This window comes from Rhinolophus sinicus, chromosome 17 (genome assembly GCF_057876585.1).
Source record: "Rhinolophus sinicus isolate RSI-liver-muscle chromosome 17, RSI-T2T, whole genome shotgun sequence".
Classification (NCBI taxonomy): Eukaryota; Metazoa; Chordata; class Mammalia; order Chiroptera; family Rhinolophidae; genus Rhinolophus; species Rhinolophus sinicus.
The window spans coordinates 58893534-58921484 of NC_142517.1; the positions used below are offsets into that span (position 1 = coordinate 58893534).

The 27951-nt window shown below is 49.9% G+C and overlaps 1 protein-coding gene and 1 pseudogene across 17 annotated transcripts in view; both read left to right on the plus strand.

Annotated features, from left to right (window-relative positions):
- Positions 1-5460: 5460 nt before the first annotated feature.
- Positions 5461-27951, plus strand: part of TNK2 (tyrosine kinase non receptor 2) — a 39564-nt gene continuing 17073 nt past the window's right edge. For 3 of the 17 annotated variants that reach the window (XM_019723637.3, XM_019723633.3, XM_088794422.1), the window contains exons 1-3: positions 22553-22936; positions 26181-26361; positions 27293-27363. In XM_019723637.3, coding sequence (XP_019579196.2) covers positions 22859-22936; positions 26181-26361; positions 27293-27363 — 330 coding nt within the window. In that variant the 5' untranslated portion in view covers positions 22553-22858. Of the gene's footprint in view, positions 6776-8214; positions 8306-19068; positions 19200-20098; positions 20259-22552; positions 22937-26180; positions 26362-27292; positions 27364-27951 lie in introns of those variants that run through there. The other 14 variants (XM_019723631.3, XM_074330294.2, XM_019723629.3 and 11 more) reach the window with 12 other exon arrangements.
- LOC141571108 (ubiquitin-ribosomal protein eS31 fusion protein pseudogene) lies at positions 8314-16497 on the plus strand (annotated as a pseudogene).

Consider the following 27951-nt stretch of genomic DNA (forward strand, 5'->3'; position numbering starts at 1 on the left):
GTGTGGGGGGGAGAGATTAGAGCAAGTGGGGAGGAATGGCAGGGAGGGAGTACCAAGGGGCATAAAGAAACTTTTGAGGATGTTGGAAATGCGATTGTGGGGATGGTTTCACCAAGTATGTATACTTAAGTCAAACGCATCAAGTTATACAAATTTAAATTGTGCAACGTATTGTACATCAGTTATACCTTAATAAAATAGTAAAATAAAAATGCACATATACATTACAGTATCGTGCTTTGTTCACATTAATTATAAACCTCGAATGAGTCACAGCTATACAAATAAATATACTTTATGCTTTAAAGTACATTTAAAAATGCTGTATATTATGCATTATTCAGATATGCCATAACCTTGTGTTAGCAGTCCCATTTTAAGGAACATCTAAGCTAGTTCCGTTTTGTTACTGCATGTTATATTTAACTGAGCATCTATCCATTTCTATCATCTATCTATCTATCTATCTATCTATCTATCTATCTATCTATCTATCTATCTGTTAGTCATCTTTGTGCACAAGCAGAGGCTTATCTGTAGAATAAATACCTAGAAAACTGTGGGCTTTCCTGGGATGGTCATCATCTGAGCAAAAGGAAGAAGAAACAGTCAGCTAAGGATGTGCTGTGTCTACACTACAAATGGGGAGATTTAAACAAAGGAGAGAGAAACAGCAAGAAGGTATAGACGTGAAAAAATACCTCAGCATTTAAGTGTAAGACCTGACTGCTCCTCATTTCTAAAGTCAGTACACTAAGTTCCAGGGGAAGCCAGATTTCATGGTTCATGGACATAAAGGAGTCGGTCAAGAATAAAAGAGCCAGTCCTTCATATGTTTAGTCTTGTCTCCCTAATAGCAATTTCTTGATTATGCATATTGGGCCATGTCTTATATGATTGTGCCAAACACTGACTGCACTTACATAGATAAGTACCTGTAGCCACTGGTCCATTTATTGATTATTAACTTCAACTCTAGGTGTCCGCCAGGGGGCAGTAGAACCCAGGACTATGGCTCTCCTTTCCGAATAGCCCCTGTAGATCCAGGGTTTGTATCTCTTGGCTCATTTGGCCCTTTCTGTAGCTGGGCAGCGGAAGCAGCTGGCGGCGCCTCCTTCCAATGCCCTAGTAAGGTTTTGAAATCGAATTGCTTGGGTACATGTGAGCCCGGCCCCTTGAGCACCTCCGGGGAACTCTGACTTGCTCCATAGGGAGAGGGCACGGTCTGTTCTTGGTCCTGGGACCACATGGCCTGGGTTAGCAAACAGCCCCATGCCTCAGAATTCTTTCGGATATCCCTCCCTTCACCTCGAGGCAAATGGTCCCTTGCTAAGAACTCTTCATCGAATCAGATTGTCTGTTCACATACCAGTCCTGATTCCACACCTCACTTCACTCCTGCCTCAGCTCAGGCATTTTCTAGGCACTGCGGGGACTCTAGGGAACTAAGCACCTACCATTTCTGGTTGCACATTGGAATCCCCTGCAGAGCTTTTACAAACTATGGATGCTGAGCCACTCCCCAGAAGTTCCAATTTAATCGTTCTGAGCACCAGTGTTTTTAAAAACCTCCCATATGATTCTTACCGTGTTTCCCCGAAAATAAGACCTAGCCGGACAATCAGCTTTAACCTGTCTTTTGGAGCAAAAATTAATATAAGACCAGATACTATATTATATTGTATTATATTATATTATATTATATTATATTATTATATTATATTATACCCGGTCTGGGTCTTATATTAATTTTTGCTCCAAAAGACGCATTAGAGCTGATGGTCCGGTTAGGTCTTATTTTCGGGGAAACACAGTATATGCAGCATTATTGAGAATCTCTGGGCCCAAGGCCTTGCTCTATCAAAGTGTAGATAGAAATGCAGAATCTCAGTACCCCACTCCCAAGCTGCTGAATCAGAATCTGCATTTCAACAAGATCCCGAGATTATTCTGTTGCACCCTGAAGTTTGAGAAGCAGGGATCTAGTAGGTATATCACTCTGCTTCACTCAGGCTCAGTGCCCTGGCCTGACTCACAGCCTCCACAACTTTCTCAAGTTGGAGCAGTGGCTTTCAAAAGTTTTGGACTGTAACCTACAGAAAGAAATAGATTTCCTATCAAGAGGTAGAGCACATATATATGTGTATATATAATGAAACAAAAATGTCACCAAATAAGACCTTTACTACCTGTGATTGCACTCTCATTCATTCAGTAAATATTGTTGGCACCTCCTGCGTGCTAGGCATTGTTCTAGGTACCGGTGCCAGTCTATTCCCAGACAAAAATACCTGTGATTGTGGAGTTTACATTCTGTGTGTGTGTGTGGGGGGGGGGGGTTGGGGGGGGAGGGTTGTCAGAAAGTTAAAAATAAATTCTGAGTATGAAGGGCATGCTAAGAAAATTCAGAGCCCCTCCTCCCAGTGATAGGGCAGCCTGCGGACCCGATCCTAGCCCAATTGGAGGCAGCCTTGGGCTATGAAGTTTAGAACCCAAAGACTTAGAGCCTGAGGGTCAGTTGGCCCTGTTACTGACTGCATCTCATTTATAAAATGGGTGTAATAACAAAACAACTCCAGACAGAATTGTCCTAAAATTCAGACATCAGGGAACTGTGGAAGAATGGCTCTTTCTGCACCCCCATTGTCTGGTATTGGACCCAAGGGCCCTGGCCAGAGGACAGTAGGGCAATTTTCTTTTGCACCTCTCCGGATGTATGTTATACTACAATAAAAGGTTAAAAAAAATTACATTCTGATATTTTCTACTCTATTATTGTCCTCTTTTATTAAAAAAAAAAAAGCCAGTCAAAACCCACTAAATTCAGTTCACCTCCTCTAATAGGCTGTGACAGTAGTTTAATAAACATTATTTTAGAAAACAAAACAGAACACAACCAAATATCTTCAGCTCAATCACTCGGCAGCATCCACCACTCTTGGCTGAACACCTGCTTGCAGGTATAAGCTAGGCTATCTGTCACCACCCCGCAGGTGCCTTCCTTGCCCTCCTGCTTCCCCCACAGTGCAACCATCTCACAATGGAGATTCTTTACGGGCACCACCACAAGCCTCGCTCAGGCAGCTTGGTCCACCTCCACTTAGAAATAGACCTGACAAGCCCTTCTCCCTGCAGTCATTCTGCTGTGGGCAACTCTCCTCAAGTTCCAGATCTAGGAAGAGATTGGCACAGGCATGTTAGAGGGTTAGGGTTATCCCTGCAGCTACCTCCTGAATCTTCTGAGCCTTATGCTTTAGACTGTATCTCATTTCCTCTGTTACGCTGTCAGCTCTCTGGGGGCAGAGCAGTCTCCTTGTGTGTCCCTGGCTACTAGTACTGGAGTCACAAAACAGTGCAGAGAAGGAGATGGCCTCAAAGACATCTCCCAGTACAGCCCGTGCTCAAGGTGGTTTGTGGGGACAGTCCAGGAGCTGGGACTACCGTGTTTCCCTGAAAATAACACCGGGTCTTATATTAATGTTTGCTCCAAAAGACGCATCAGGGCTTATGCTCAGGGGATGTCATCCTGAAAAATCATGCTAGGGCTTATTTTCTGGCTAGGTCTTATTTTCGGGGAAACACGGTAGGTGGATGGGGGAAAGAAGCAGGAGGCCTCTTTTCTGTGAGCCTAAAGCTCCAGATAACCATGCACTATAAGGATGTAAGAGGCATGGATCTGGCTTTTGAGGGCAACTGGAGGAGAAATAGGAAAATAGGGAGCTGGGTCCCCCTAAAAGAATCACCTATCAGTACTAAGGATACAGGCGCTTTGATTCCTTGCTTTGTTTGATTTGGAGCTTGATTTACCAGCAGAGAAGCTTGCTTCAAATCAGTTGTTTGCATCGATTGACCCTCCCCCCTGCCACCCCATTCCCCCCCAAATCTACTCAGAACTAATGCCTCCGAAAGCAAGGCTCCTGGGTTTGGCGTTGCTTTGTTGTGCCTTAGTGGTTCAGAGCAGACTTTGGAGTCAGAAAACTGAATTTGAATTCTGGCTTCACCACCAGCTGTATGATCCTGAGCAAGGTACTTTAACCATGTACGTAGAGCCTCAGTTCTGCCGTCTGTAAAATAGGGGTGATAATGTGTACTTCATTGGGTTGTGGTGGGGGTTGGATGAGAATAAATGCCATGTGCAGGGCCTTACCCATAGGAAGTCTCCAAAAACCTTAGCAATTGTCATTACTGAGGGAGGTTGGGGAGAGGATGCCCCTCAGATTCCTTTCCCCTGACTTTCTCCCCTGAGAAACAAGAGGGAAGACCTTAGCCTAGAGTCCTGCCTGCCCTAAACCCTCTCTTGGACCTGGTAGGGTACATTTATCTCCTGCTCAGCAGCGCTGGCTCCATGGGGAAGGGCTGCCGTTACACACACTGTTATCAAATGATTTAATAGAAAGTTGCCCTGCCCACCTCACAGGGCAAGATGCCCCGATCCAAATCCACCCAGTCCAGCCCCCGCATTGGTGTCTGAAAACATCCTCTTCTCATTGCCCTACTGTCCTCTGGCCAGGGCCCTTGGGCCCAATCTCAGACAATGGGGGTGCAGACAGAGCCATCCTTAACACAGTTCCCTGATGTCTGATTTTTGGGACAATTCTGTCTGGAGTTGTTTACTATTACACTCATTTAATAGATGAGATACAGTCAGTAACAGGGCCAACTGGCCCTAAGCCTTTGGGTTCTAAACTTCACAGGCCAAGACTGCCTCCAATTGGGCTAGGAGCTGGGTCTGCAGGCTGCCCTATCACTAGGAAGAGGGGCTCTGAATTTTCTCCTTCAGGGTTGGGGGAGATGAGGGCCTAAGAGGGAGCAGTGTAGGGCAAAGCAAGGTTCCCCCACCCCCACCCCTTGCCTGGGATGCTTTCTGCCTGTGCTCCTGGCAGGACGTGTCACAGGCCTCAGACCAGCTCTTTCAAGTATCCTTCCAGTACCCTCTGCCTTCAGCTGGCCTCAGGGAAAGGGTGGGTGTGGCCCAGGTTCCTATGCCACTGGACTGCGGTTTAGGGATTAAGACTAGAAGCCCTCTCTGCAAACACTCATGGATTGTGACCTTGTAAACTTTCCAATTCAACCTCCTCATTTTAGAAACGAAGCAACTGAGGTCAGATGGAAATGACCTTTTACACTGTCACATGGTAAATCAACAGGAGCTGAAGTGCTACTTAGAATTCGAGACTCCTATTTCAGTGCTCCTCCATTGGCTGTGGTTGACTGCACCTTCACATTGTGAATTCTCTACCTTCCACTTCACCTCTCCTTCCTTTTTTGGCATCACAGGAAGGCGCAAGCTGGGCCTGGGGTGGAGAGAAGGATGAAATGAAGACTGCCAGAGATAGGGGGACCGGAGAGAGGGGGCGGGGGGAGGAGTAAGCGGTACCTGACCCTTTAAGAGGGCGGGCCGGACCCCGCCCCCTCGAGGCAGCGCAGGCGCACGCGGGCTCCAGGAACTCCGGCGGGAGGGCGGGCGCTCCTGGCTCGCGGGCCGGCGCGCGGGGCCGCAGCACCTGCGGGGGCCGGCGCAGGGCGCGGCGCCCGGTGGGCGGACGTCGACGCCCGGAGGCGAGGGCGGGGAGGCGTGACGGGGACGTCGGGCTGACAGCGGAGCGGAGGGGACGCGACCCCGCAGCCCCCTTCCCCGGGGGACGGGGCGGAAGGAGCGGGCGGGGGACGGTGTGAGCGAGCGCGGAGGGCAGCACCATCTGGAGAGGCGGGACCGCGCGGCCTCTGGGGGGCAAGCGAGTGCGCTGGGCAGTGCGGGCGGGGGACCCCAGGCGGGGCGCGCAGGAGGAGCGTGGTGGGCTCAGCCCAGCGCTGCCAGAGCAGCAGCCGCAGCGGGTCGGGGTTCTCAGCTGGGGCCCGCAGCACCTCCGCGGGCTGAAGCTCGGCGTGGAGGAGCAGGGGGGCGTGGGTCCGGCCGTGCAGGAGGAAGGCGGGGTGGGTCCGGGGGTGCAGGAGCGGGGCGGCCGCGGCCACGAGCCCAGCCTGGGGGTGGTGTGGGGGCCGCCAGACGGCGCGGACTGGAGGCGCCCGCCGCTGTGGACGGGCTCCGCGAGCTGGCCTGTGGTGCAGGAGGAGGGGCTGGGGCCCCACAAGCAGTACCAGGAGAAGGGAGGCGGCATCCCCGCAGTGCAGGAGCGGGGGGAGGCCCGCGCCGGGGTGCAGGAGCGGGGGGAGGGGAGCTCACGCAGGCCACTGCAGCTGTCCGAGTTCGGGGACCGCTCCTGGGAGCGCGGGGAGGGGCTCGAAAGTTCCGGGGAGCAGGGTGAGCACTATTGGGAGAGCTGCGGGCACCACAGACGGGAGGCGGTGGTTCTAGGAGAGGTCCCTACTCGCCGAGGGAGACTCGAGGTGGTGGGGAGGGCGCGGCCTGTGGGGCCCCAGGGGCCTGAGGGGGAGGGACGCCTAGGGGTGCAGGAAGCAAATTGGCTGCCCGGGGTGCAGGAGGGACAGGTGGTGCTGGCTGTCCAAGAAACATACCTGGACGGGAAGAGGTCCCAGGAGGGAGAGGCGGCCCCTGAGGGGCACAGGATCCGGAGGCGCCGGCGGAGGAGGAGGTGGTAACCTACAGGCTGGATGTCGAGCCAGTAACGCCCTAGGGCCAAACCGAGGGCAAAATGTAGGAGTTTGGGGAGTGGGGAGCAGAAGAGCGCTGTGAACCTGAGAGCGTTGGGAGCCACTGCCCGAGTGCAGGCAGTGTCCTGCTGGATCGTGTTCTGCCACCTCAGCCTGGACATCATCGAAGCTGTGTCTACAGGGAGGCAACAGAAGGCAGCAGGTAAGGAAGCCCTATTTCTGTTCTCAGCTGGAATTGGTATGTTTGGAAGCAGGGGGGCTGCAGTTACCTCAGGAGAGAGTGGTCTCTAAACTGCCTTTGTTCGTTGCCCTGTGTTTAAGTCTGGGGAGGGAGGAAGCAGTGCAGTTTTCACAACAGCCAGGCAGGAACCCTCCCTCCAGTGCTGTATATGCCAGCTAGAGTGATGGGGCATTTCCTTAGAGTCTAGACTGGAGGTGAGACTGCCTGGGTGGCTGCCAGGCCTGGGCAGAAGGAGGAGAGGGGTAGCCCCAGCCTGAGGTTGCAGAGGAAGTAGTCACCCCTCCACCTGTTTATCTGTGGAATTAGGGGTGCCTCGGTGCCATAGCTGGGATGGTGCTATCAGCATAGGTTGTTGCCTTAAGTCCTCAAAACCACATTCTAAAAAAGGGAAGAGGGCAGCATTGCGCTAACAGGGCCTTATCTTGTAGCCCTGTTGGCCACGTGAGCTGAGGTGTGAGTATGGCAGTCAGTGCCTTGGGCACGAGCCTGACCTGCTCCCGCCACACCTTCTTGTCACAGTTGATTAATACTGAGGGCCCAGAGCCAAGGATAACTAGTGGGCAGAAGGGTGGAGCGCTACTGGGGAGTGAGTCTGTCTCCTTATGGGCTCTCAGGACCCCGGCCTGAAAGGGATGGGAGAGAAGGAGGTATTTGCACCGCTGGACTCTGGGCATCCTCTGTGTTCCAGACCTCAGCCCCACCCACTCGAGGTGGACAGATGGGCAGCTGTGGCATCATGGGTTCTGTACCAGCTGGGGCCAGCTCCTCGCCCAGCCTAGAGGTGGTATTTACAGGGGTGCGGGCTAGATTTGGCTTCCTGTTGACTCCCTCGTGGCCTGGGTGCCAGGCCTACACATTCCTGGCCCCGAGGGGCTTGATTGGCCAGCTTCTGGGCCTCCTCCGACTAGGGCTGTTCCCCTCTTATCTGGTACTGTCCCTTGGGGGCTAGGGGGAAGGTGTTCAGAATTGCTGCCTGCCTCAGGACCTTACATGGGCCCCATCTCTACCCCAGCCCAAGGTGTGGCTCTGAGTCACATGGTCCCCAAACCCCTGTGTGAAGCAGACTGGGTGGAGATAGTCCTCTCCTGTAGAGACAGAGCGAGTGGTGGTGACGTTCTAGGCAGGCAGCCAGGCAGCTGCTGGGATGGTGCTAGAGGAGCCGGTTAGCCTGCTCCTCCCTCACTCAGACTCAAACCCAAACCCGTTTGTCAGCTTCATCCCACGCTTGCCTGTCTCACTGCCACCCCAAACACTCATGCACCCGGAGTTCAGGTGCTGTGTCCAGGGCGCCTGGCTCTTCTGGGATGACCAGACTGGGTCTGGCGCTCTGGCTTCCGTGCAGAGAGAATTGAATTGCCTGTTTAAATACACACACAGCACATATCATCACCCTATTTCAGGTGGACTTTTTTGAACTTGTGGTGGATGAAGATGAGAAGGACTCTGACAGGTCTGGATTTAGACTGCTTACCTGCTGTGTAACGTCTTGAGGCAAGCAAACATGTCTGGGCTTGTCTGTGCTGTGGGCCGTGCCTTTCCCTGCTGTGTCCCGAGTGCAGAGGGCTCAGACCCTTCTTTGCCAGCCTGGTACCCACTTCCCCAGCAGCCCTGGCTGGCAGATGTAGGGGAGGAGGGACCTGTACTCCCAGATGTTTTGCTCTGGCCCTTAAACCCATGATTATCCCCTACCTTGTGCTTTATTCTGGAAGATGAAGTGCTTTTTTTGTTTTTGTTTTTAATAATAGTTTTATTGAGGTCTAATGACATAAGGTAAATGGAACATATTTAAAATATAACTTAGTGTTTTAACATATGTATATATCCATGAAACCACCACCACAATCAAGATAATGAACATATTCATTATTCCCAAACCCTCAAAAGTTTTTTGGGCCCCTTTGTAATCCCTCACTCCCACCCCTCCGTTGCCATCCCCGTTCCACAGATAATAGATTGGTTTGCTTTCTGTCACTATTCATTAGTTCACATAACCTAGAATTTTATGTATATGGAATTATACAGCATGTGCTCTTTTTTTGCCTGGGTTTTTTCACTCATCATAATTATTTTGAGATCCATGTTGTGAATATCAATAGCTCATTCCTTTGTATTTCTGAGTAGTATTCCATTATCTGTAGATCATAGTCTGTTTATCCATTTACCTGTTGATGGGTTATGTTCAGTTTTTGGTTATTACAAATAAAACTACGAATATTTGTGTAAGTCTTGGTATGAACAAAGGCTTTTTATTTCTCTTGGGTAAATCCTTAGGACTAGAGTGGATGTATGGTAGGTGTACATTTAACTTTTAAGAAACTGCCAGGCTGTTTTCCAAAGTAGTTCCATTTTACATACACCAGCTGTGTATGAAAGTTCGTTTGTTCACTTCTTTGTCAGCTCTTGGTGTGATTGGTCTCTTTAATTTTAGACATTCTAATAGGTATGTAGTGGCATCGCATTGTGCTTTTAATTTGCATTTCCCTAATGACTAATGTTGTTGAGCATCTTTTCATGTCCTTATTCATCATCTGTATATCTTTAATCGTGTGTATTCAAATTGTTTACCCATTTTTTAATTGTATGGGTTTGTTTTTTTCTCACAATTTTGAAAGTTCTTTATATATTCTGGATATAAGCTTTTTGTTGGATATATGATTTGCAGATATTTTCTTCCATGCTCTGGCTTGCATTTTAATTCTCTGAAGAGTGTCTTTTGAAGAGCAGAAGTTTTCAATTTTAATGAACTCCAATTTACCAACTTATTTTTTTATAGATTGTGCTTTTGGTGTCATGTCTAAGACATCTTTGCCTAACCCAAAGTACAGTGGTTTTCTCCTATGTTTGTTCTAGAAGTTTTATAGTTATGGGTTCTCCATTTTGGGTTAATTCTTGTGTATGGTGTAAGGTATGAATTGCAGTTCAGTATTTTTGCATGTGGAGATCCAGTTGTTCCAGCACCATTTGTTGAAAAGACTTCTATCTGGAATTGCCTTTGCACCTTTGTCGAAAATCAGTTGTCTGTATATATGTAGACCTAATTCTGGACTGTTTTGTTCCATTGATCTATTTGTCTTTATCTTTACAAGATAGTACAACACTATCTTGATCATTGTAGATTTATAGTTAAGTCTTGAAATCAGAGTAAGATTTGATTTGTTCTTCCGTTTCAAAATTGCTTTAGTTATTTTAGGTTCTTTGCATTTCTGTATGCATTTTAGAAGCAATTTGTTAATTTCTACAAAAAACCTGGGATTTTGATTGAGATTGCATTGAATCTATAGATCAATTTGGGGAGAATTGATATCTTCACAGTATTAAACCTTCTGACCCATGAACAATATAAATCTCTTATTTATTTAGATTTTAAAGAATTTTACCAATGTTGTGTAGTTTACAGTGTATAGATTTTTCACATCTTTTGTCAGATAGATCCTTAAGTATTGCATATTTTTAGTACTTGTTGTAAATGGTATTTTTAATGATAATTCAGTTATTTATTTTAAATTTTTTTTCATCTTAATTGTCATAAAATATACATAACATAAAATTTACCATTTTAACCATTTTTAAGTGTACAGTTCAGTAGTGGTAGGTACATTCATATTGTTGTGCAACAATCATCACTATCCATTTTCAGAACTTTTTTCATCTTGCAAAACTGAAACGCTATACTTATGAAACAATAACTCCATTTCTCCCTCCACCCCAGCCCCTGGCAACCACATTCTACTTTCTGTCTCTATGAATTTGATTACTCTAAATACCTCATAGGAGTAGAATCATACAGTATTTGTCCTTTTGTAACTGGCTTTTTTCACTTACCATAATGTATTCAGTTTTCACCCATGTTGTGTAAGAATTTTCTTTTTTAAGGTTGAATAATAATCCATTGTATGAATATTTCACATTTTGATTATTTATCCGTAGATGGTTGCTCCTGCCTTTTGGCTATTGTCGGTAATGCTGCTATAAGATGGTATTATTTTTTCAAATTTCAGTTTCCGATTGTTTGTTTATATATATAAATACAAAATATGGTTTTTATATATTGACCTTGAATCTTGCCGCCTTGCTAAACTGACTTATTCTAGTAGCTTTTTTGTAGCTTCCGTTGGGTTTTATACATAAACTGTCATGTCATCAGCTAGTAAAGATAGTTTTACTTCTTTTCTGATCTTTATGCCTGTTATTTCTTTTTCTTGCCTGATTGCACTGTCTGTATCCTCTAGATGTTGAACAGAACATTAGGTTCCTTGTTCCTGATCTTCAGGAGAAAGCATTCAGTCTTTCACCCTTACTTACGCGTGATACTACTAGCCGGAGGTTTTTCATATATGATCTTGATCAGGTTGAAGAAGCTCCTTTCTATTCTTACTTCACTGAGATTTTTGATAGGAATGGATGTTAGATTTTGTCAAATGCTTTTTCTGTGTTTATCAAAATGATCGTAGGATTTCCTTTTTTGAAAGTTTTTTTAATATGTTGAATTACATTGATTGATTTTCAAATGTTAAAACAACCTTACATTCCTAAGACAAACGGTACTTGGTCATGATATACTATTCTTTATATATATTGTTGGATTCTGTTTGTTAAAGAATTTGTGAAGAATTTTTGTATCCGTGTTTATGAGGATAGTTTTCTTTTTTGTATTGTCTACAGGATTCATAATATACATCTTTAACTTGTAGTCTATTTTCAAGTGATATTAGTATAAGAGCCTTAAAATAGGATATTTTCATTTCTCTCCTCCTTTTATGCTGTTAGTATAAAAAATTACCGTGTTTCCCAGAAAACAAGACATAGCCGGACAGTCAGCTCTAATGCGTCTTTTGGAGCAAAAATTAATATAAAACCCGGTCTTATTTTACTATAACATAAGACCGGGTCTTATGTTAATTTTTGCTCCAAAAGACACATTAGAACTGACTGTCCGGCTAGGTCTTATTTTCAGGGAAACATGGTATACGTGTTATAAACCCCACACTACAGTGGTATTATTTTTGTTTAAACAGTCAATTTACCTTTTAAAGTAATTTAAATAATAAGAAAACTATCTTAACTATTTAGCCATGTAGTTGCCATTTCCAGTGCTGCTAATTTCTTTGCATAGACTGATATTTCTATATGGTCTTGTTTTTCCTTCTGTCTGAAGGACTTCTTTAACATTTATTGTAGTGTAGGTCTACCGGCTGATGGTGAATTCTTTCAGCTTTTGTATGTTTAAAAAGTTTCTTTCACCTTTATTTTAAAAAGATGTTTCCACTTTCTGCTTCATCATACCCTTATGGAGAAGATCATCACTCTTGAGGTTGAGCCCTTAGATACAATAGAAAATGTAAAGGCTAAGATCCAGGGTAAGGAAGGAATTCCTCTTGATGAGACTGATCTTTGTTGGCAAGCAACTGGAAGGTGGACGTACTTTGTCTACAGCTTTCCAGAGGAGTCCACTGTTTATCTTGTGTTGAGACTTTGTGGCGGTGCTAAGAAAAGGAAGACGTCTTACACTACTCCCAGGAAGAATAAGCAAAACAGAAAGGAGGTTAATATTACAAGGTTGATGAGGATGGCAAAATCAGTTGCCTTCGTCGGGAGTGCCCTTCACATAAATGTGGTGCTGAAGTTTTTATGGATAGCCATTTGGACAGACATTTTTGTGGCAAATATCATCTGACCTATTGCTTCAACAAACTGGAAGGCAAGTAATTGAATATGGGTTAATAAAAAACATGAACTAACAATAAAAAAGGATATTTCCGTTGGAATTGAATTCTCGTTAGTTTTCTCCGTGAGTACTTTAATGACGTTGTGACACTGTCTTCTCATTTCTGTTGTTTCTGCAAAACAATCTGCTGTCATCTTTATCTTTGTCTGTATATAACATCTTCCCTCGCCCTCCCCAGCTACTCTTTAAGATTTTCTCTTTATCACGAATTTTGAGCAAGTTGATTATGAGGTATGTTGGTGTAGTTTCCTTCATGTGCTTGGAGTTCACTGAACTTCTTGAGTCTGTGGGCTTAAGTTTTCAACAAATTTGGAAATTTTTCAGCCATTATTTCTTCAAATATTTTTTTTTGTTCCCCTCTCTCTTTTCCTCAGGAACTCCACGTGTGTGTGTGTGTGTGTGTGTGTGTGTGTGTGTGTGTGTGTTGGGCCACTTGAAATTGTTTCACTGCTCACCAACGCTTTGTTCGTTTAAAAAAGAATCTTTTTTACTCTGTTTTATTTTGGATAATTTCTAATACTGTCTTCAAGTTCACCAAGTTTTTCTTTAGCAGTGTCTAATCTACCTTTAATTCCATTCAGTTTATTTTTTCTATCTCCTACAGTATGGTTTTTATACTAGAAGTTCAATTATAGTCTTTAAAAATATAGTTATAATTGTTTGTTTTTGTCTAAGTCTAATGTGTGTCGCTTCTAGGTTCGTTTTGATTGATTGCTTTATCTCCTCACTATGGAGATAAAGCTTCATTGCATGTCTAGTAATTTCTCATTGGATGCCAGACAATGTAAATTTTACCTTGTTGGTTGCTGTGCATTTTTCTATTCCTATAAATATTCTTAAGCTTTGTTCTGGGATGTAGTTACTTGGAAACAGTATGATCCTCTTGGGTCTTGTTTTTAAAATTCATTAGGTGGGACCAGAGCTGTGCTCAGTCTAGGGTTAATGATTCCCCACTGCTGAGGCAAGACCCGTTTGTGTGTTCTACCCATTGCCTAGCTTTTCCAGTCTGGCTGTTAGAAATAGGCACTTTTTCCAGCCTTGTGAGCACCAGGCACTGTTACTTGTAATCCTGTTGGGGTTATTTTTTCCCCCCAACCTTAGGTAGTTTCATTCATGTGATGATCAGTACTCAGCTGAATATTCAAGGGGACCCTTTACAGACCTCTGTGGTGCTCTCTCTTCTCTGAGTCTCTGTTCTGTGGACTCTGGCCACCTGAGTCTCCCCAGACTCTCAGTTCCTTCTCCTCAGTTCAGGGAGTCTTTTGGGATCTGACTGGTTTCCTTCTCTGTAGTGTAGCTTGGAAACCCAACTGTAGGGCTGAGCTCCTTTGTTTTCTGTCTCACAGGTATCACTGTCCTTTGTTTCATGATATGATGTCTGGTGTCTTGAAAACCATTTTGTATGTGTTGTCCTTTTTGTTGTTATTTCAGTTAGGAGGTTCAATCTGATCTGTTATTCCATCGTGGTCACAGATGAGGATTTGACTTTAATTCCCTCATTCCCACCCTTCCACCCTTTAACCCTTCCCATTTTTCAGTCCATCCACTCTAGATTTATCTCATTTTTTTCCCATCAATCTACTCTCCATGTCTACGTTGTTATGGTCTAATAAACTGTGATCAGTTTTCCTTTCCTACATAACTTTTTGTTCTCTCTGGAGTTGCTTTTCTTGTTTGCTTAGTTTTCTATGTACCTTTCAATTAGTCAAACTCTCCAGTAGCTGTTGAAATTTCTCAAGATGTCATTTCAATCAGGTATTCTATCAAATTCACCTTTTGGAAAAAGTCTCAGAGCCATGTGTCCCGAAGCAGCGTGCATGGACTGATTGCTTTCTTTCCCTGATGCTGAGCTGTCCTCCTGGGATCTCCCGTCAGCAGCCTGGGCATTTCCTTCACAGCCCTTCTGGGTTGTAGCTCCTGCTTTCCTGTATCCTGTGTCTTCGCCTTTGTTGGTTTACGCTCTAGTTTTCGGAGACCACATCCTCTCGGTTGTCACTGGTCTATCTGTTTTCCAGCTTCCAAAGTTTTGTAGTGATGGTCTCTACTGTTCTTTCCATCCTTAGGGACTTCTGCCATTCAAAACATTTTTCTTTTTAAGTTATAGTATTGGTGGGGTTTTGGGAAGGAGTAAAATTATGTGCATGTTTGCAATTTACTGTCTTTCCCTGGAACCTCTGCCCCATCTTTTAAACTTCCTCACCAAATCCATGAATTCATTCAGTATCGGCATATTTAACAAATAAGACTCCAGCTTTGCCCTCCATCGTCCTGCTTCCTTGAGCCAAGCAATGCAGTGCACAGTTGTATATGGACTGAATCCTGGCTTCATCTCTTCCTTTCTGGGTGCCCCTGCTCACTTCTCCAGAGCCACAATTGCCTTATCTGTAAAACGGGGCTAGTGTAGGGTAGTAAGGGGCGGGGGTTAATCGGTCAATGAAGACAAAGCTTTTAGTAAAGAACCTGCACCATGACTTCTCCTGCTTTATGTCCCCCAAACCCTAGCACATCATAGGACCATGGTGAGCGACTAAGGAGGGGTATGGGTGAAAGGTTTGGTCTGGTCTCTCCCTGCAGCAGCTGTACATCCTGGGAGTGCTGGAGCCAAGGGCCAGCCGGGTGTGGAGAACACTGGCTTCTTGTCTCTGCCTGTCCTCTGTCTGCTGGGTCTCCTGCTGGGGCAGCTGACCTTTACTAGGCCCTGACTTTGGCAGGGCTCCCCTCCGTGGCCAGAAGAGAATTGCCACCACTCTGGACTGTTGACAGCCTCCAGCTCCTGGAGATCCATTCCTCATGACAGGTTCTTAATGCTGTGGACCACGCAAGTCTCTTCCTCTTTTAGGGTCTCAGTTTCTCTGTCGCAAAAATGGGTGGGCAGGATATTGTAGAATGTAAGGTGTCTGAAATACCGTAAAGTGCCTGCCATTTCTCTTACTTCCAGGTTCAGACTCCTCTCCTGGGCCCTGCAACCTGCCCTACACTGGACATTTCTAGCTTCCAGGGTTCTGGTGTGGCTGTGGTCCCCAAGGGATGAGCAGTCCTTCTTGCAGAGTAAATGCTGTACAATTCACAGCTCTGGCTTCTTTCCCCCACCCCACCTTCAGGGCCTAACAATAGGCCCCTTCAGCTCTAGGCTGTGGATGAGGGGGTGGGGGTGGGGTGAGGCCCGAGCCAGCAGGCTGGGTAACTAGCTGGGCAGCCCTGGGAGTGGCTGGTTGCGGGGACTACATCCTTTTCCCTTCCTGAGCTTTGGTGCGTGACGCTGCCTGGGCCAGAGGAGTGGCGAGCGGAAGGGCCCTGCAGCAGCCTGCGTCCCAGCCCTGGCACCGCAGCGCAGCGTGCGTGGTGCGCCTGTGCACAAGACCCAGGCAGCTGTAGGAATTTATTCTCTGTCACACTCGCTTGGTGTGTGTGTGCGCGGGGGAGAGGGGTGCTCCAGGAATGTGTGAGGGCGTCAGTGTCCTGTCTCTGGGTGTCAGCGTGGGCGTGCCAGTGGCTAGCTGGTAGAGCATGAGATCGCTCCAGAATCCTCTCACCCCCAAGCTGGTACAGTGGGGTGGGGTGGAATTCAGTGTGGGACTCTGTGTCATGCTGTTTAGTCAGATCCTTTCCTTTCAGGTTTGAAGTTACACCTCTGTCTCCTTTGGAATCAAAGGAAATGAGGCATAGGAGGGTCCCGATATCTGTGTGTCTTTCCTGCTTCTGTGCCCTGCCTTCCCACTCTGTCACTCCCCTGTGCCCCCCTCTTTCTCTCCTTAAGGCTGGTATGCCTGACGAACCAGACTTCCTTCCCGTCAATCATGTGGTATCCTGTACCTCAGCCCTCCCTCCAGAGTTGGAGAAGGCAGCCTTCGTGGTGACGGCTGATTCATGGCTCCTGCTGCCCGAGTGACCGAGCGCGCTGTCCTAGGGCTGAAATGGCTTTGTGGGAGCAAGGTAGCTTAGTGGGTCTGGGACAGGAGTGGCTATGATGAGATTTGCAGCCTCTCTTCTCATGAAGGTACTTGCTTTACTGGCTTTGAAGTAATGGTGAAGGGTGGGGGTAGTGCAAGGAGTAAAGCCATGGCCGGCAGCGCAACAGGCTAATTCCTGGTGTCCACGGGGAGTGAGCTGGTACCCGCTCCCTGGAGAACTCAGTGTCCTTTCCTCGGTCCATCGTGAAGGCTGGAAATCCTTTTCAGCAAACTCTTGATCAGATGCCACGACAGATTCTGCCTTCAAGGTGACAGATATAAACAGATGGTTATTTTACAATGTCCAGACCACAGTAGAGTTGTGTGCGTAGGACTCCCTCAGTAGAATTGTGTATTAACAGTGTTACAGGAACAGTGAGCCTTGAAGGATCAGAGCATGATGAATAATTTACAATTTTTAATTATTTTGGCTGTTTTCCACATGTACTATTATGTGTTTATACCACTATTGTTTTCAAATATTATGTTAATACAGTAACTTGAGAAGCATGGCAGAAATAACCATTTGGGGGTAGGATAGGGGAATTTACAAAGGAAATGATTTGATTTGGGCCTTGGGTGTGTAGGAGTTCATGTGGACAAAGAGAAGGAGTATTACACAGAGAACAGCACAGAGATGTTAAAATGAAAGAAGAGAGGGTCAAGGGAAGGGCAAGTATTGGACGGTTTGAACATGGAGGCATTTGAAGGGAATGGTGAGAGACGGAGTTGGACAAATAGGCGAGGAGTGGATCCTGAATGGCCTTGGGTTTGGCGCAGTGAGCAGTCACAGAAGGCTGGACGCAGGGGAGGGACTTCAGATCTGTGTTCAGATGACAGTAATAGCCATCGGCAACTATGTGCTAGGTGCTGTGCTGAGTGTGCTATTATCTTACTCAGTCTGCACTCTATGAAGGAGGTAATATTTATCCCCTTTTACAGATGAGGAGATTGAGGCTTAGAGGTTAAGTCATTTGCCCCCAAATTGCCGAACTAGAAAGTGACAGAGCCAGGATTTCAGCTCAGGCCTGTCTTGAGGCTTTGATCCCAGTGGTATTGATGGGAGGAATAATGAGGCAGAAACAACAAGATTTTGTGGCCTGGCCAGTGGAGAAGGTAGGATGATGGATGTAGGAGGGGGCAGAGGTGAGGTTTTTAACCTGGGTGGCTGGTGTTGGCTTGGGATGTTTTCAGTCAGGGGACAGGAGCAGCCATTGGCTAGCTTTCCGTGCGTGATGATGAGCTCAGTTTGGATATGCAGAATGTGTGGTCCTTGTGCATCCTCCTGGTGAGGCTGTCCTGTAAATGTCTGGAAAAGTGGGTCTAGAGCTTCAGGGGCTTAGAAATGGAGACAGACAGCGCATGGAGGTAATGGGAGTCGTGGCCTGAGAGGAGATGACCTCCAGGGGCACCCACTGAGAAAGGAAGGGCACGTTCAGAAGTCTTAGGAAGTACTGTTACAGTAGTTAAGGAGATGGCTGAAGAGCCTTTAGGGCTGGACTCGGGGCCGGTAGGCCCAGCACTGCTGGCAAATATGCCTCAGCCTTGCCTGGCCTCAGGACCTCAGCTGCCAAGCTCCCCTGGGAGGGAGTGGGGCCCCCGTGTCCTGGTGATGGAGAGGGTGTGGACAGTTATGGTATGTGTCTGAATCATCCCCTTCTCTCCCTGGGCCCCTGACTAGCCTGCTCACCAGACCAGTGCTCTGTCAGACCTGGATGACCCCAAGGTGTGGGGTTGCCTGGTGCAGCTCCCTCTGGGATGAGATACTGAGGGGAGCCAGTCTGGACTTGGTCCAGAAGCTTTGGCCACGCTCACAGAGGTGAGTTGAGGCCGACTGGGCTCGGTGGGGCTGACATGTGGAGGCAAGATAGTCCTCTGGCCAGGAGAGGAGCTCTAGCACCCTCCCTTCCCCCAATTGTTGTGTTCCCTCTAGGGCTGTGAGAAAAGGGAGGGCAGAGGTGAGAGGGCTGGCTCGGAAGGGGGATTGGCACGTATTCCCGAGAATACGGTAGATTGTTTTGGAAAAATCCTCTTGGCCGGAAATTACATGTCACGTCTGCTCCTCAGGGTGGATTTGTCACTTCACTAGTGCTGTTTGAGAGGCTGTGGGAGGGGAGCTGGCAGCAGAGGCAGGCTGGTACCTGGCTGCTGCCGGCTTCCTTTAGAGATAAGGGGGCACGTTACAGAGCAGGGAGGTGTGTGTGTGCGCTGGATTCCCCAAATCCTAGAGGCAGTTTGGACCGTGTGGCTGTCTTACACTACGATGGCATTAGGAGGCAGGGGACTTAGGAGGGAGGCGGAAGGGAGAACGCAGGAAGGAGGAACTGTTTGGATCAGACCCTTCACACGACGATGGGAAGGAGTGGACCTGGCGTTTTCAGTCTCTTTCTCCACAGCCTCCTGACTTTGGGTTCTAACAGCTGCTCCCAAAACTAGTTCTGCGGTAGCTGCAGTAAGATGCAGGGGAGCTTCTGCCTAGAGTAGACCTGCTGCCTGGCAGGGTCACCCCCCATCCCAGCATGCTTCAGGGTGGAAAAGAAGCTTGTGAGGCGAGTGTGAGCCTATGGGAACTCACGTAGTACCCTCCTGGGGACTCTTTCTTCGGTCTAGAGGTAGAGTGAGAGAGACAGACAGACAGACAGCATTTCCCTCCTCCTTGCCCCAACTCCGGAAGGGGTAAAGGTGCACGGAGCTCAGCGCTGAATACCTGGTACTGTGGAGTCAGTGGGTGCTTCAGACACCAGTGCGCAGGGGGCCTCTAGGCCTCCGGAGCTGGAGAGAGAGCAGGGACCCTGCAGCGGGACTTCCTCCGCCAGCAGTGGCCTCACCTGAGTGGTGGTGACAGTTCTGCATGGGCTGGTGTTGGAGCAGCTCCTTCAGCGGGGAGTGTGGGCACCCTTCTGAGGCAGAAATGTCAGCCCCAGTCCTCGGCCCTGCCCGGAGCTCCCCGCGTGTAGCCAGTGCTGTGTTGGGGGTGGGGGAGGCAGATACCAAGGCCTGGCTGAGTAGAGGCCTGCGGCTGGGGTGGGTGTCGGAGGCGTGGCTCACACGGCCGGGCAGGTTCACGGTGCAGTGAGCGCACAGCGGAGTAGCAGGGAGCCTGGCGGGGCTCATTCTTGGAACCCAGTGGAAGCTGGGCAGGAGCAGGGATAGGCTTCCGCCCCGATGTCTACAGGGAGGGGTCTCAGGTCTAATTAAGACGGGAGCGCTTCTCTTCTGTGACCTTTTTGGATGGACACCCTCCCCCCTTATGGAATATGGGGACCCTTGAATCCCCAGGACCAAACTGGTGGCTGTGGAGCTCTGGGGTCCTGGAGGCGGCCGAGGGGCTGAGGGGAGCTCTGGTCTGTGATCAGTGAAGGCGGGGCTCAGCACTTCGCTCTTTCTGGGGTCGGCCTGTGGCTCGGTGGAGAGGTGACGCCTCGTTAGTGGAGACTGGGGGCAGGGTTGGGGGAGGGGCCAGCCACCGCTGGGGCTGTGGGCAGCTGGTGGTGGTAGGGAGGCTGTGGGGTGTGGGGGGGACAGGCGAGGGGGGGGGCAAGGAGTGGAGCCTCCCCTGGCTGAGGCGTTAACAGCCCTGCCCTCCTCTAGAGGATGCCCGAGGCCCAGCCTCTCAGGACGCAGGGCAGTGACGCTGCTGGTGCCGCTGTGGGGGCGGGGGCTGCGGGAGGCCTCTGCCCCCCTCCCGGGCCCTAACGCGAGGATTTTGGGTTCCATGGGGGAGAGAGCTGCATATCAGCGCCTGACTGGGGGCGAGGAGGGACAGCAGGTAATGGGAGACGCCAGGGGAACAGTGAGATACCTGAGCCGTAGCCCCCATCATTTGCTGGTGAGCTAACTGCCCAGCCCTGCTTTCTGCAGCAGCCTTTCAAGAGTGAGGGGTGTCTATGCTCCTGGGCCCCAGGATGGATCCTGGGTAAAGGAGAATGGGTGTGGTGGGGGGTTGAGAGGGTGGGGGAGTCAGTGGTGGTGAATTACTGATGCTGACATTTGCCTTGGTGTTTCTGGGTCCCCTGGGTCCCAACTAAACTGCCCTTTGGGCTTTCTTTAGTGCCCCATGAGAGCCCCGGAAGCACTGCTAGGATTTGGGTTTAGTCTTTTATGGGCACTGAGTCCCTGTGCCTTGGACATTGCCACTTTACTGGCTTTTCAAATATGCATATCAAGCCAAATGTTTTCTTTAGAAAATATGATCACCGGATTTATGACAGGGCCGCTTCCCTTCCCCTTGGAGATCAAGAACTTTCTCTCTTGGCCGGCAGAGGGCAGTAGCTGACAGGACATAGCAGGGCAGAAAGGTGGCGGCTGTTTTCCAGGGCTGGGAGAAGAGGTCCAAGAGCTGGCCTGAGCACCGACCCCTGACCATGCTTTCCTTTTCCTCACCGCCTCCCACAGCTGGATTCCTGAGCAAGCTGCGGAGGCTTGTTCTTACCCGGCATCGGAGGGACAGTCAGGCATGGGGGTTCTGGTGGATTTGGGGCATATCTTTCAGGAGGTGGCTAGAATTTTTAATTGGGCCATTCTGATCCAGCAGCCCCCATCTTGCAGAAGAGGGATTACTCCTGCTTAAACTGTCCCATGAGGTCAGGTCCCTGGGTCTTCAGGGTGGTGTCTGATGGGAGCTATCTCTGTCTTTTCTGTCTGAGATGTGGGCATTGTCTGCCAGAGTTTAGGGGGGAAGTTAGCTCCAGCGTGACCTCAGCCTGACCTCATCACGTCCATTATCTGTGACCCCAGCTTCAGACTGGTGATTCCCTGGGACCGAAGGGAGGCTGCACCTGACTGGCTCTGGATGACACAAACTGGGTGTGGATGACTGACAGGGAAGAGGGATGGATTGCTGGAGTGTGTCCTCCCTCCCCTCACCGGGGTCCCACGAGAAATAGCTGACCCTTTGGGTACCTCCTTGTAAGGGAGGTCAGGCAGGTCAGGCACTGAGAGAGAGTCTGGAAAGAGAGCCCGAGGAGCTGACTCCCCAAAACTCTTTTACCCCATCTGCCTGCCCCACCAGCCAGCTGGGGCTCCCAGAGCTGGTGGCCAGCTGGATAGGGACAAGAGAACAGTGTACAAGAAACAGGGGCTCCCTGGGCATGGCTGGGGGGTGGGGGGTGCTGAGGGAGCCTGAGAGAACTTCCTGCAGCTGTCAGGTGTGTCTGGGGGCTGTAGTGAGGGGGGTGTAAGTGCAGCTGGTGCCCTTGAGGAGGGGCAGAGGGATCATTTGTCAGCTCCAGGAACGTGGGGGGCCCACGGGGGCTTGATGGAGTGTCTCCAGTTTTTCACTGGGGCTGTTGTCTGTGTGTGTGAGTGCTGGACAAGGGACATCCTACAGCCTGGAATCCTGCAGCTTTGGGGTGAGGGCATTCCCAGCAGGGTCTAGGGGCATATTTGTTTTGAGGGGGCTTTGGGATTTTTGGCTGGCTGGTCTGGGGAGGAGACACCCTGGGCATTGTGGGCAGAAGACAAGGCAACCCCAGGGGAGGGGGTGGAGATTCCTTATCCCCCCCACCCCCTCTCACTCTCTTGGCTGGACTGCCCCACTCTGGCAGGCTGCCGGCCTCCTATTTCCGTCGGGCACCAGGGTAACAGGGCCACATTAGGGCCTGAGCCAGGAGCCGCCTAGCCAAGGCTGGCCTGGGAGCTGGGGGCGGGTCTCTGAAGGGTCTGCCTGCAAGGTCCTGAATGATGCTGGGGTCCTAGACCCCACCTCACTCTGTGTACTAACCTCCAAGCCCCAGATAAGCCATCTGGGGGCCGTAACCACTCTTTGTATATTGCTGTTTGATTCACATAGCCCCCACCCTAAAATCCCGAGAGTTGTCTGCAACTATGGGGGCTGGGGTGGAAGCCAGAGACAGGGGGCCTTGTGTATGGGGAGGCAGGGGGGCCAGCACGGGTGGCTGGGAGGAAGAGTCCCCCCATTCCCGCCGCCCTCTTGGCAGTGATTCAGAAAGGTCCTTTTTCAGCCAGTGTCAGAGCTGCTCAGCTGGAGAGGGAGGGAGGAGGGAAGGAGGGAGGGCAGTTGGGTGGGGGAGCCAGGGAGTAGGGCTGGAGCTGTGACCACTGCACTGGAGAGAAGACAGAGAACCGGGACAGAGGACCCAGGCTGCAGCTCACCGAGAGAGGAGCGAACCTGCTCCCTGCCAGACTGGCCAGCTGTAGAAACAGCTGTGCAGCAGAGAAAAGGGTGCACCCTATTCTTCTGCCCCATTTCCCACCCCTGGTGTGAGATTTGGGGACTCCTGGGGCAGACAGACCTCTGGCCAACTTCCCTTCTGGACAGAACCTGAAATTCAGGAGGTGAGGTCCCTGCTCCCCCACTTCTCAGGCTAGAGTCCCGGTGAGCCAGTCAGGGGGTCCAGCTCCGTGGAGATGCCACCAGCTCGTCGGTTTCCTGGCCTCGAGCTGTCCTTCCCTCTCCTGGCCAGACTACGGCGAAGACTCTACACAGTGAGTGGGGGGTTGGGGGCTGGGGCAGGCTGGCTGGGGACTGGATCAGCCTCTCAGAGCCAGTATTTCACTGAGGGGCAGAGAGCAGGAATGGGAATGGCTGAGGGACACCTCCTGTGAGGGTGTGACAGTGGGAGGGGGGTCTGGGCCTAGGGGCCTCTTCCCTGGGGCTGGTGCTGCTGTTGCATTCTTGTTGGCTCCTGGTAGGGAAGCGTCTGCAGGAAGTGTGCATGCAGCCACGAGCTGCATGTGTCAGACACAGGAGTGCAGCCACGAGCGCGACATGTGTCAGACAGGTGTGCAGGCCCAGGCACACGCAGGACTTGTGACTGAGCAGGGGAAGCTGCAGCCGTGCTCTGTGCTCCCAGAGAAACGGGCTGGAGGGGGAGGGCGGGGTGACGCAGGGACTTACCCAGGGTCATCCTGGACTTGGGGGAACCTGCCTGCTTCTCCCCAGTCTTCTCCTCAGTCTTCCCACACACGCCCCACGCAGAGCGGCCCTGTTGCCTCTGGTTGGGGAGCAGCGGGGAGAGATTGGTTAGCTGGTGTTTCAGGGAAAAGGAACAGGCTGGACTAGGCTTTTCAGGTGAGGGGCCTCAGGGTCTTCCTCAGCCCTGACAACCAGGGCATGGCTTTGAGCTGTTCTCAGGAGTGGCTGCCTCCTGCCCCAGGGGAGGGTAGGAAGGGGGAGCCTGGAGCCCTGAACTTGGGGCCTGGGAAAGAAGGGGGGGAACCTTCACATTGCTTACCCTGGTGGTAAGCCCCATCTGGGGGCTGAGCCAGTCGGGGTGGGATCACTGCTCCGGGGACAGGGGACAGGGTAGGGTAGTCACGGTGGCCCTGCCCCACCCAGCAGTGCACCGTTGAGGTTTTCTTCTGGAAAGCAGTGGTGCCCTGCTGTCTTAAGCCCACATACCCCTTGTTTGTAACAGATGGTTTTGTGGAGGATAAGTGAGTTAAAACAGCTCAGTGCTTAGAACTGTGCCCAGCACGTCGTAAAGGTAGTTGAAGTGTTATTTTTATTAAGTAAAATTAATAGAAGTACAACCTATTTACTGTGTATGTGTGTCTTGTCGGTCAACATAATGCCACCTGTAATGTAATGGAGAAATAAATGGGAAGTACTTATGCCATCCCCTGTATTCTAATATTCTAACACATCGGGACTCTGTGACATATGAGGCCGGCCCCCAGAAGCCTCGGGGCCACTGTGGGGGCAGCACCCACGAGTGCTGACTGAGAGGAGAGCTGTGGAGTAATACGGATGGGTTGCGTTCATCGACATATTTTTGAATAATGAACAACTTTTGCTAAGTTCTGAGCAAAGCAAAGACCAGTTTCCCCTCAGTTTACACAGTAGTTCCATTCAAAGAAAACACGGTGTGTATTAATACTGCAGAAATGCTTTCTTGTTCATGTAAAATGGATTTCAATTTTAAGTTCCTATGATGACAAACACATTTTTCACCTGCATGAATTGAGTTGTATGGGATTTGGGACAGTACGTAGACTGTAGAGGATAATTCGTGTTCTTATCCCCCAACCACTAGTGGCCCCCCAACGTTGAGACAACCAAAACACCCCCCTAGGGGGCTGTATAGTCTACGTGAGAACCATCTGGATAAAGGGTTATGGCTTAAAGTTTGGAAACCTTCTCTGGCCCAGCCGCCTTGGTGGAAGAGCCAGGTTGTGAACTGAGGGCCTCTTATTCCCATTTGTCACTATACTACCCTGCGCTGCCTGCGAAAGGCTGAACTCCTGGCACTGGCTTGGCAGCACCTCTGGGAACTGTGGGGGCAGGAGGCTCACGCTGGGCCTGGGCTACGAGTGCCTGCTCTTTTGGGTGACCTGTGATGACAGCTGGTGTACAAGGCCACCTCTGTACCCCAGAGGTGGGGAGGAGGGGTCATGGGCAGCTGGCCTTTTCCCTCTTGCCTGGTTCCTCAGTGGGTATTGAACACAGGTACGGGGCTGAACTGGGCACGCCCTTGGCTCTGAGATGTCTTACTTCGACAGGGATGGGCTGGGTGTCCAGTGGGTCAGCCTGCTTCGTTGTGAGGGTGCTGTTGGCCTCTCTGTGGGCGGAGGAGAGTGTAGGTCACAGGTCACTCACCGATGGCATTTGGGCTGATTGTGACCTGTATATGTGTTTTGTTTGGCCAGTACAGTGTGTGTGTGTGTGTGTGTGTGTGTGTGTGTGTGTGTTTCAAACTTGAATTAGGTGACATAGTTAAAAAGTCAGGAGAAAGATACAATCTTAAGTGAAATCGAGGAACAGAATGGTGTGGGTCATGAGTGAATATTTGTGTGTGGGAAAAACAAAGTCTGAAGGATACGTAAAAATCATTAATGGCATCTAGCTTTAGGGATGGGGGGCGAGGTGCTGTGTAACACGGGAGGGGATGAGAGTATGGCTCTTGTGTGCCTTTTGAATATTTTACCATGTGCGTATATTACCTTTTCAAAAAAATTTTAATGGCAGGATTTTACATATAAATTCAGGTTTCCGGTGTTTTTTGAAAAAAATTGAAAGCTTTGACAACACGAGGCCACAGCCTGTTATGACAACCATGGACAGGAGCTGAGCAGTGCTGCCTCTCTGAGCTGGCACCTGGAAGCCCTCCCTCTTAGCTGCTACTCACTGTGCCCCTGTGGGCACTGGAGTGGGCGCCTGTGGAGTGGTCTTTGGTTTGGAGGGAGAGGCTCTGGCAGTGTGAGGCGTTGGGAGGAACTTAGCTGGAGCCCATCTAGTCCCAGCTCTTCCTGTGGGGTCCCTCAGGTGTGGGGAGCCCATGGATGCATCTCAAGGGACACACTACCCCCCCGCCTCGTATTTTTTATTAAAACTTTATGATTAAAAACGTGTAGTTCTCCTAGAGATACCAGGTGATAGTTTTCATCAGATTCTCAAACGGCTTGTGACCCCAAGAGAGTTTGAGCCGATGGGGAACCTGAGAACAGAGAGGTTGATCTCAGGTCACTTGGCCACAGATCACAGATTTTGGGAGTAAGACCCTGACTCCAGAGCCTGGGCTGTTAACCAACTGCCCTAATTCTACCCTTGTTGCCAGCAGGAAGGGGGACAGGTAGTTACAGGCTATTCTGTGCAACTGTTTTGGGGGGCAAGGAGGTGGTTTGAATCCTTCCCTGCAGCAGCATAGTAGGATGTGGGTGAGCTCGGGGCAGGGTTCCCTGTTACCTCCCTGTACCCCTTGCTCCCTGATTCATTCTTCCCTCCCCACAGAGGCTGGGGAGCAGCAGCATGCAGCCGGAGGAGGGCACAGGCTGGCTGCTGGAGCTGCTGTCAGAGGTGCAGCTGCAACAGTACTTCCTGCGGCTCCGCGACGACCTCAATGTTACCCGCCTGTCCCACTTCGAGTATGTCAAGAATGAGGACCTGGAGAAGATTGGCATGGGCCGGCCCGGTAGGTGGGGACGCTGGCCGTGCACGTCGTTTCCCCACTGATCCTTTACCTCCTGTGTTCAGGCTCACCAACCACATGGAAGAGCCCTCCCCCCTTTATTCCATGGGGTGGCATAGCTGAGAACTCTCCCTGCCTGTCCAGGAGCCCCCGAGGTGGGGTGGAGGGGGCCCAGTAGATGCCGCGCACAGTGAGCGCAAGAGCACAGTTTGCACTTGCAAAGGTGCATTGGAGCTGGAGGAGTCTCGCTTAAAGCGCTGGCTGCCACCCGTTTGTGTTTGCTCAGTCATTTGTAGGGTGTATGTCCTCCATCTTCTCCTCTATACACATAGAATCGAGTCTGTTCTGGTCACCGTTTGAAGATCTCGAGGGGTCTGTGTCCAGAGATCTGTATGAAGAAAGAAGATTAAAAACTCAGATGATTCGCTGATTCTCTCTTAATCAGTTTTTTTCTCTTTCTTTCTCACAAAGATCTGCTCTAAGGTGAACTCATCTCTTTCTCTTTCCTGGGCACAATGATTTGCTCTATCAGTTGAACTCATTTCTTTTCTATGTATTGATCCTAAAAGTAGTGGTTGCAGCATCTAGAAATCAGTGTCCCTTGTAGAACATTCAATACTTCCCCGCGCGTTCAACTTAAAATTGCTAAATAAGTATTAATGTGCTAAATTAGACATCATGTTGGCCTGGATAGTTGGTGTCTGATGCCAGTCACATAATAAAATTTTATAGGAGAAAAACTCAAAATTGGGACAATTCTATCCATTACCTCGATTTCCTTTGTTCCTGAGAGTTGGGAAAACAACACCACTGTTCAATTTTGGTGGTTAAACACCGCCATCCAGTTCAAGAACCACCATCCGGAAGTGGGGACCGAGGGCGCCTGCAGGTGGGAGCAGCCTTAACCGCCTGGGCTTCCCCTTCCCTCCCTCAGGCCAGAGGCGGCTGTGGGAGGCTGTGAAGAGGAGAAAGGCCGTGTGCAAACGCAAGTCCTGGATGAGCAAGGTGGGTGTCCAGGGCGTGAGCTGGGCCTGTTCCCATGCCTGTCCCAGGAAGCGCCCCCATTCCCAGGCAGCGTAATCTCGCACTTTGTACAGACTTTCCTCCTCCAGGGTCTTATCGGGCCGGGTACTTGTAGAGCTGCCTGGCTGAGTGTCTGTCTCCGCCAGAGACAGCACGTGAGTAGCCTGTGTGCAGCCATGGCTACACATCCCCTTCCGCTACGCGTGGTGCTGGTTGACAAGTGCACTAGAACGTGAGCTCTTGCTGTGAGTGTTAGGGCCGGTGTCCAGCATGGGGTGGTGGGGACCGGCTGGACCCAGGACATCTTTGTTTTTCTTCCCTCCTCCCCCACCCTCCTCAGTCTCTGGCCAACTGGCTTTGCTGACAGCTTCTTTCCCCACAGCCTCCCCTCCCCCCTTTGCCCTAATTTGGGTCTGTGGCGTGGTGAGTCCCTGGTCTGACTCAGTGGAACTTTGCCCATTGTCTGGAAGACAATGGGAGAGGAAGTGAAGCAGCCAGGGCCTTCCCTCCCCACTGCTGGCCTCGGGGCTGGGGTGGGGGGCAGGCAGGGCAGAACAGCTGGACTGGGAT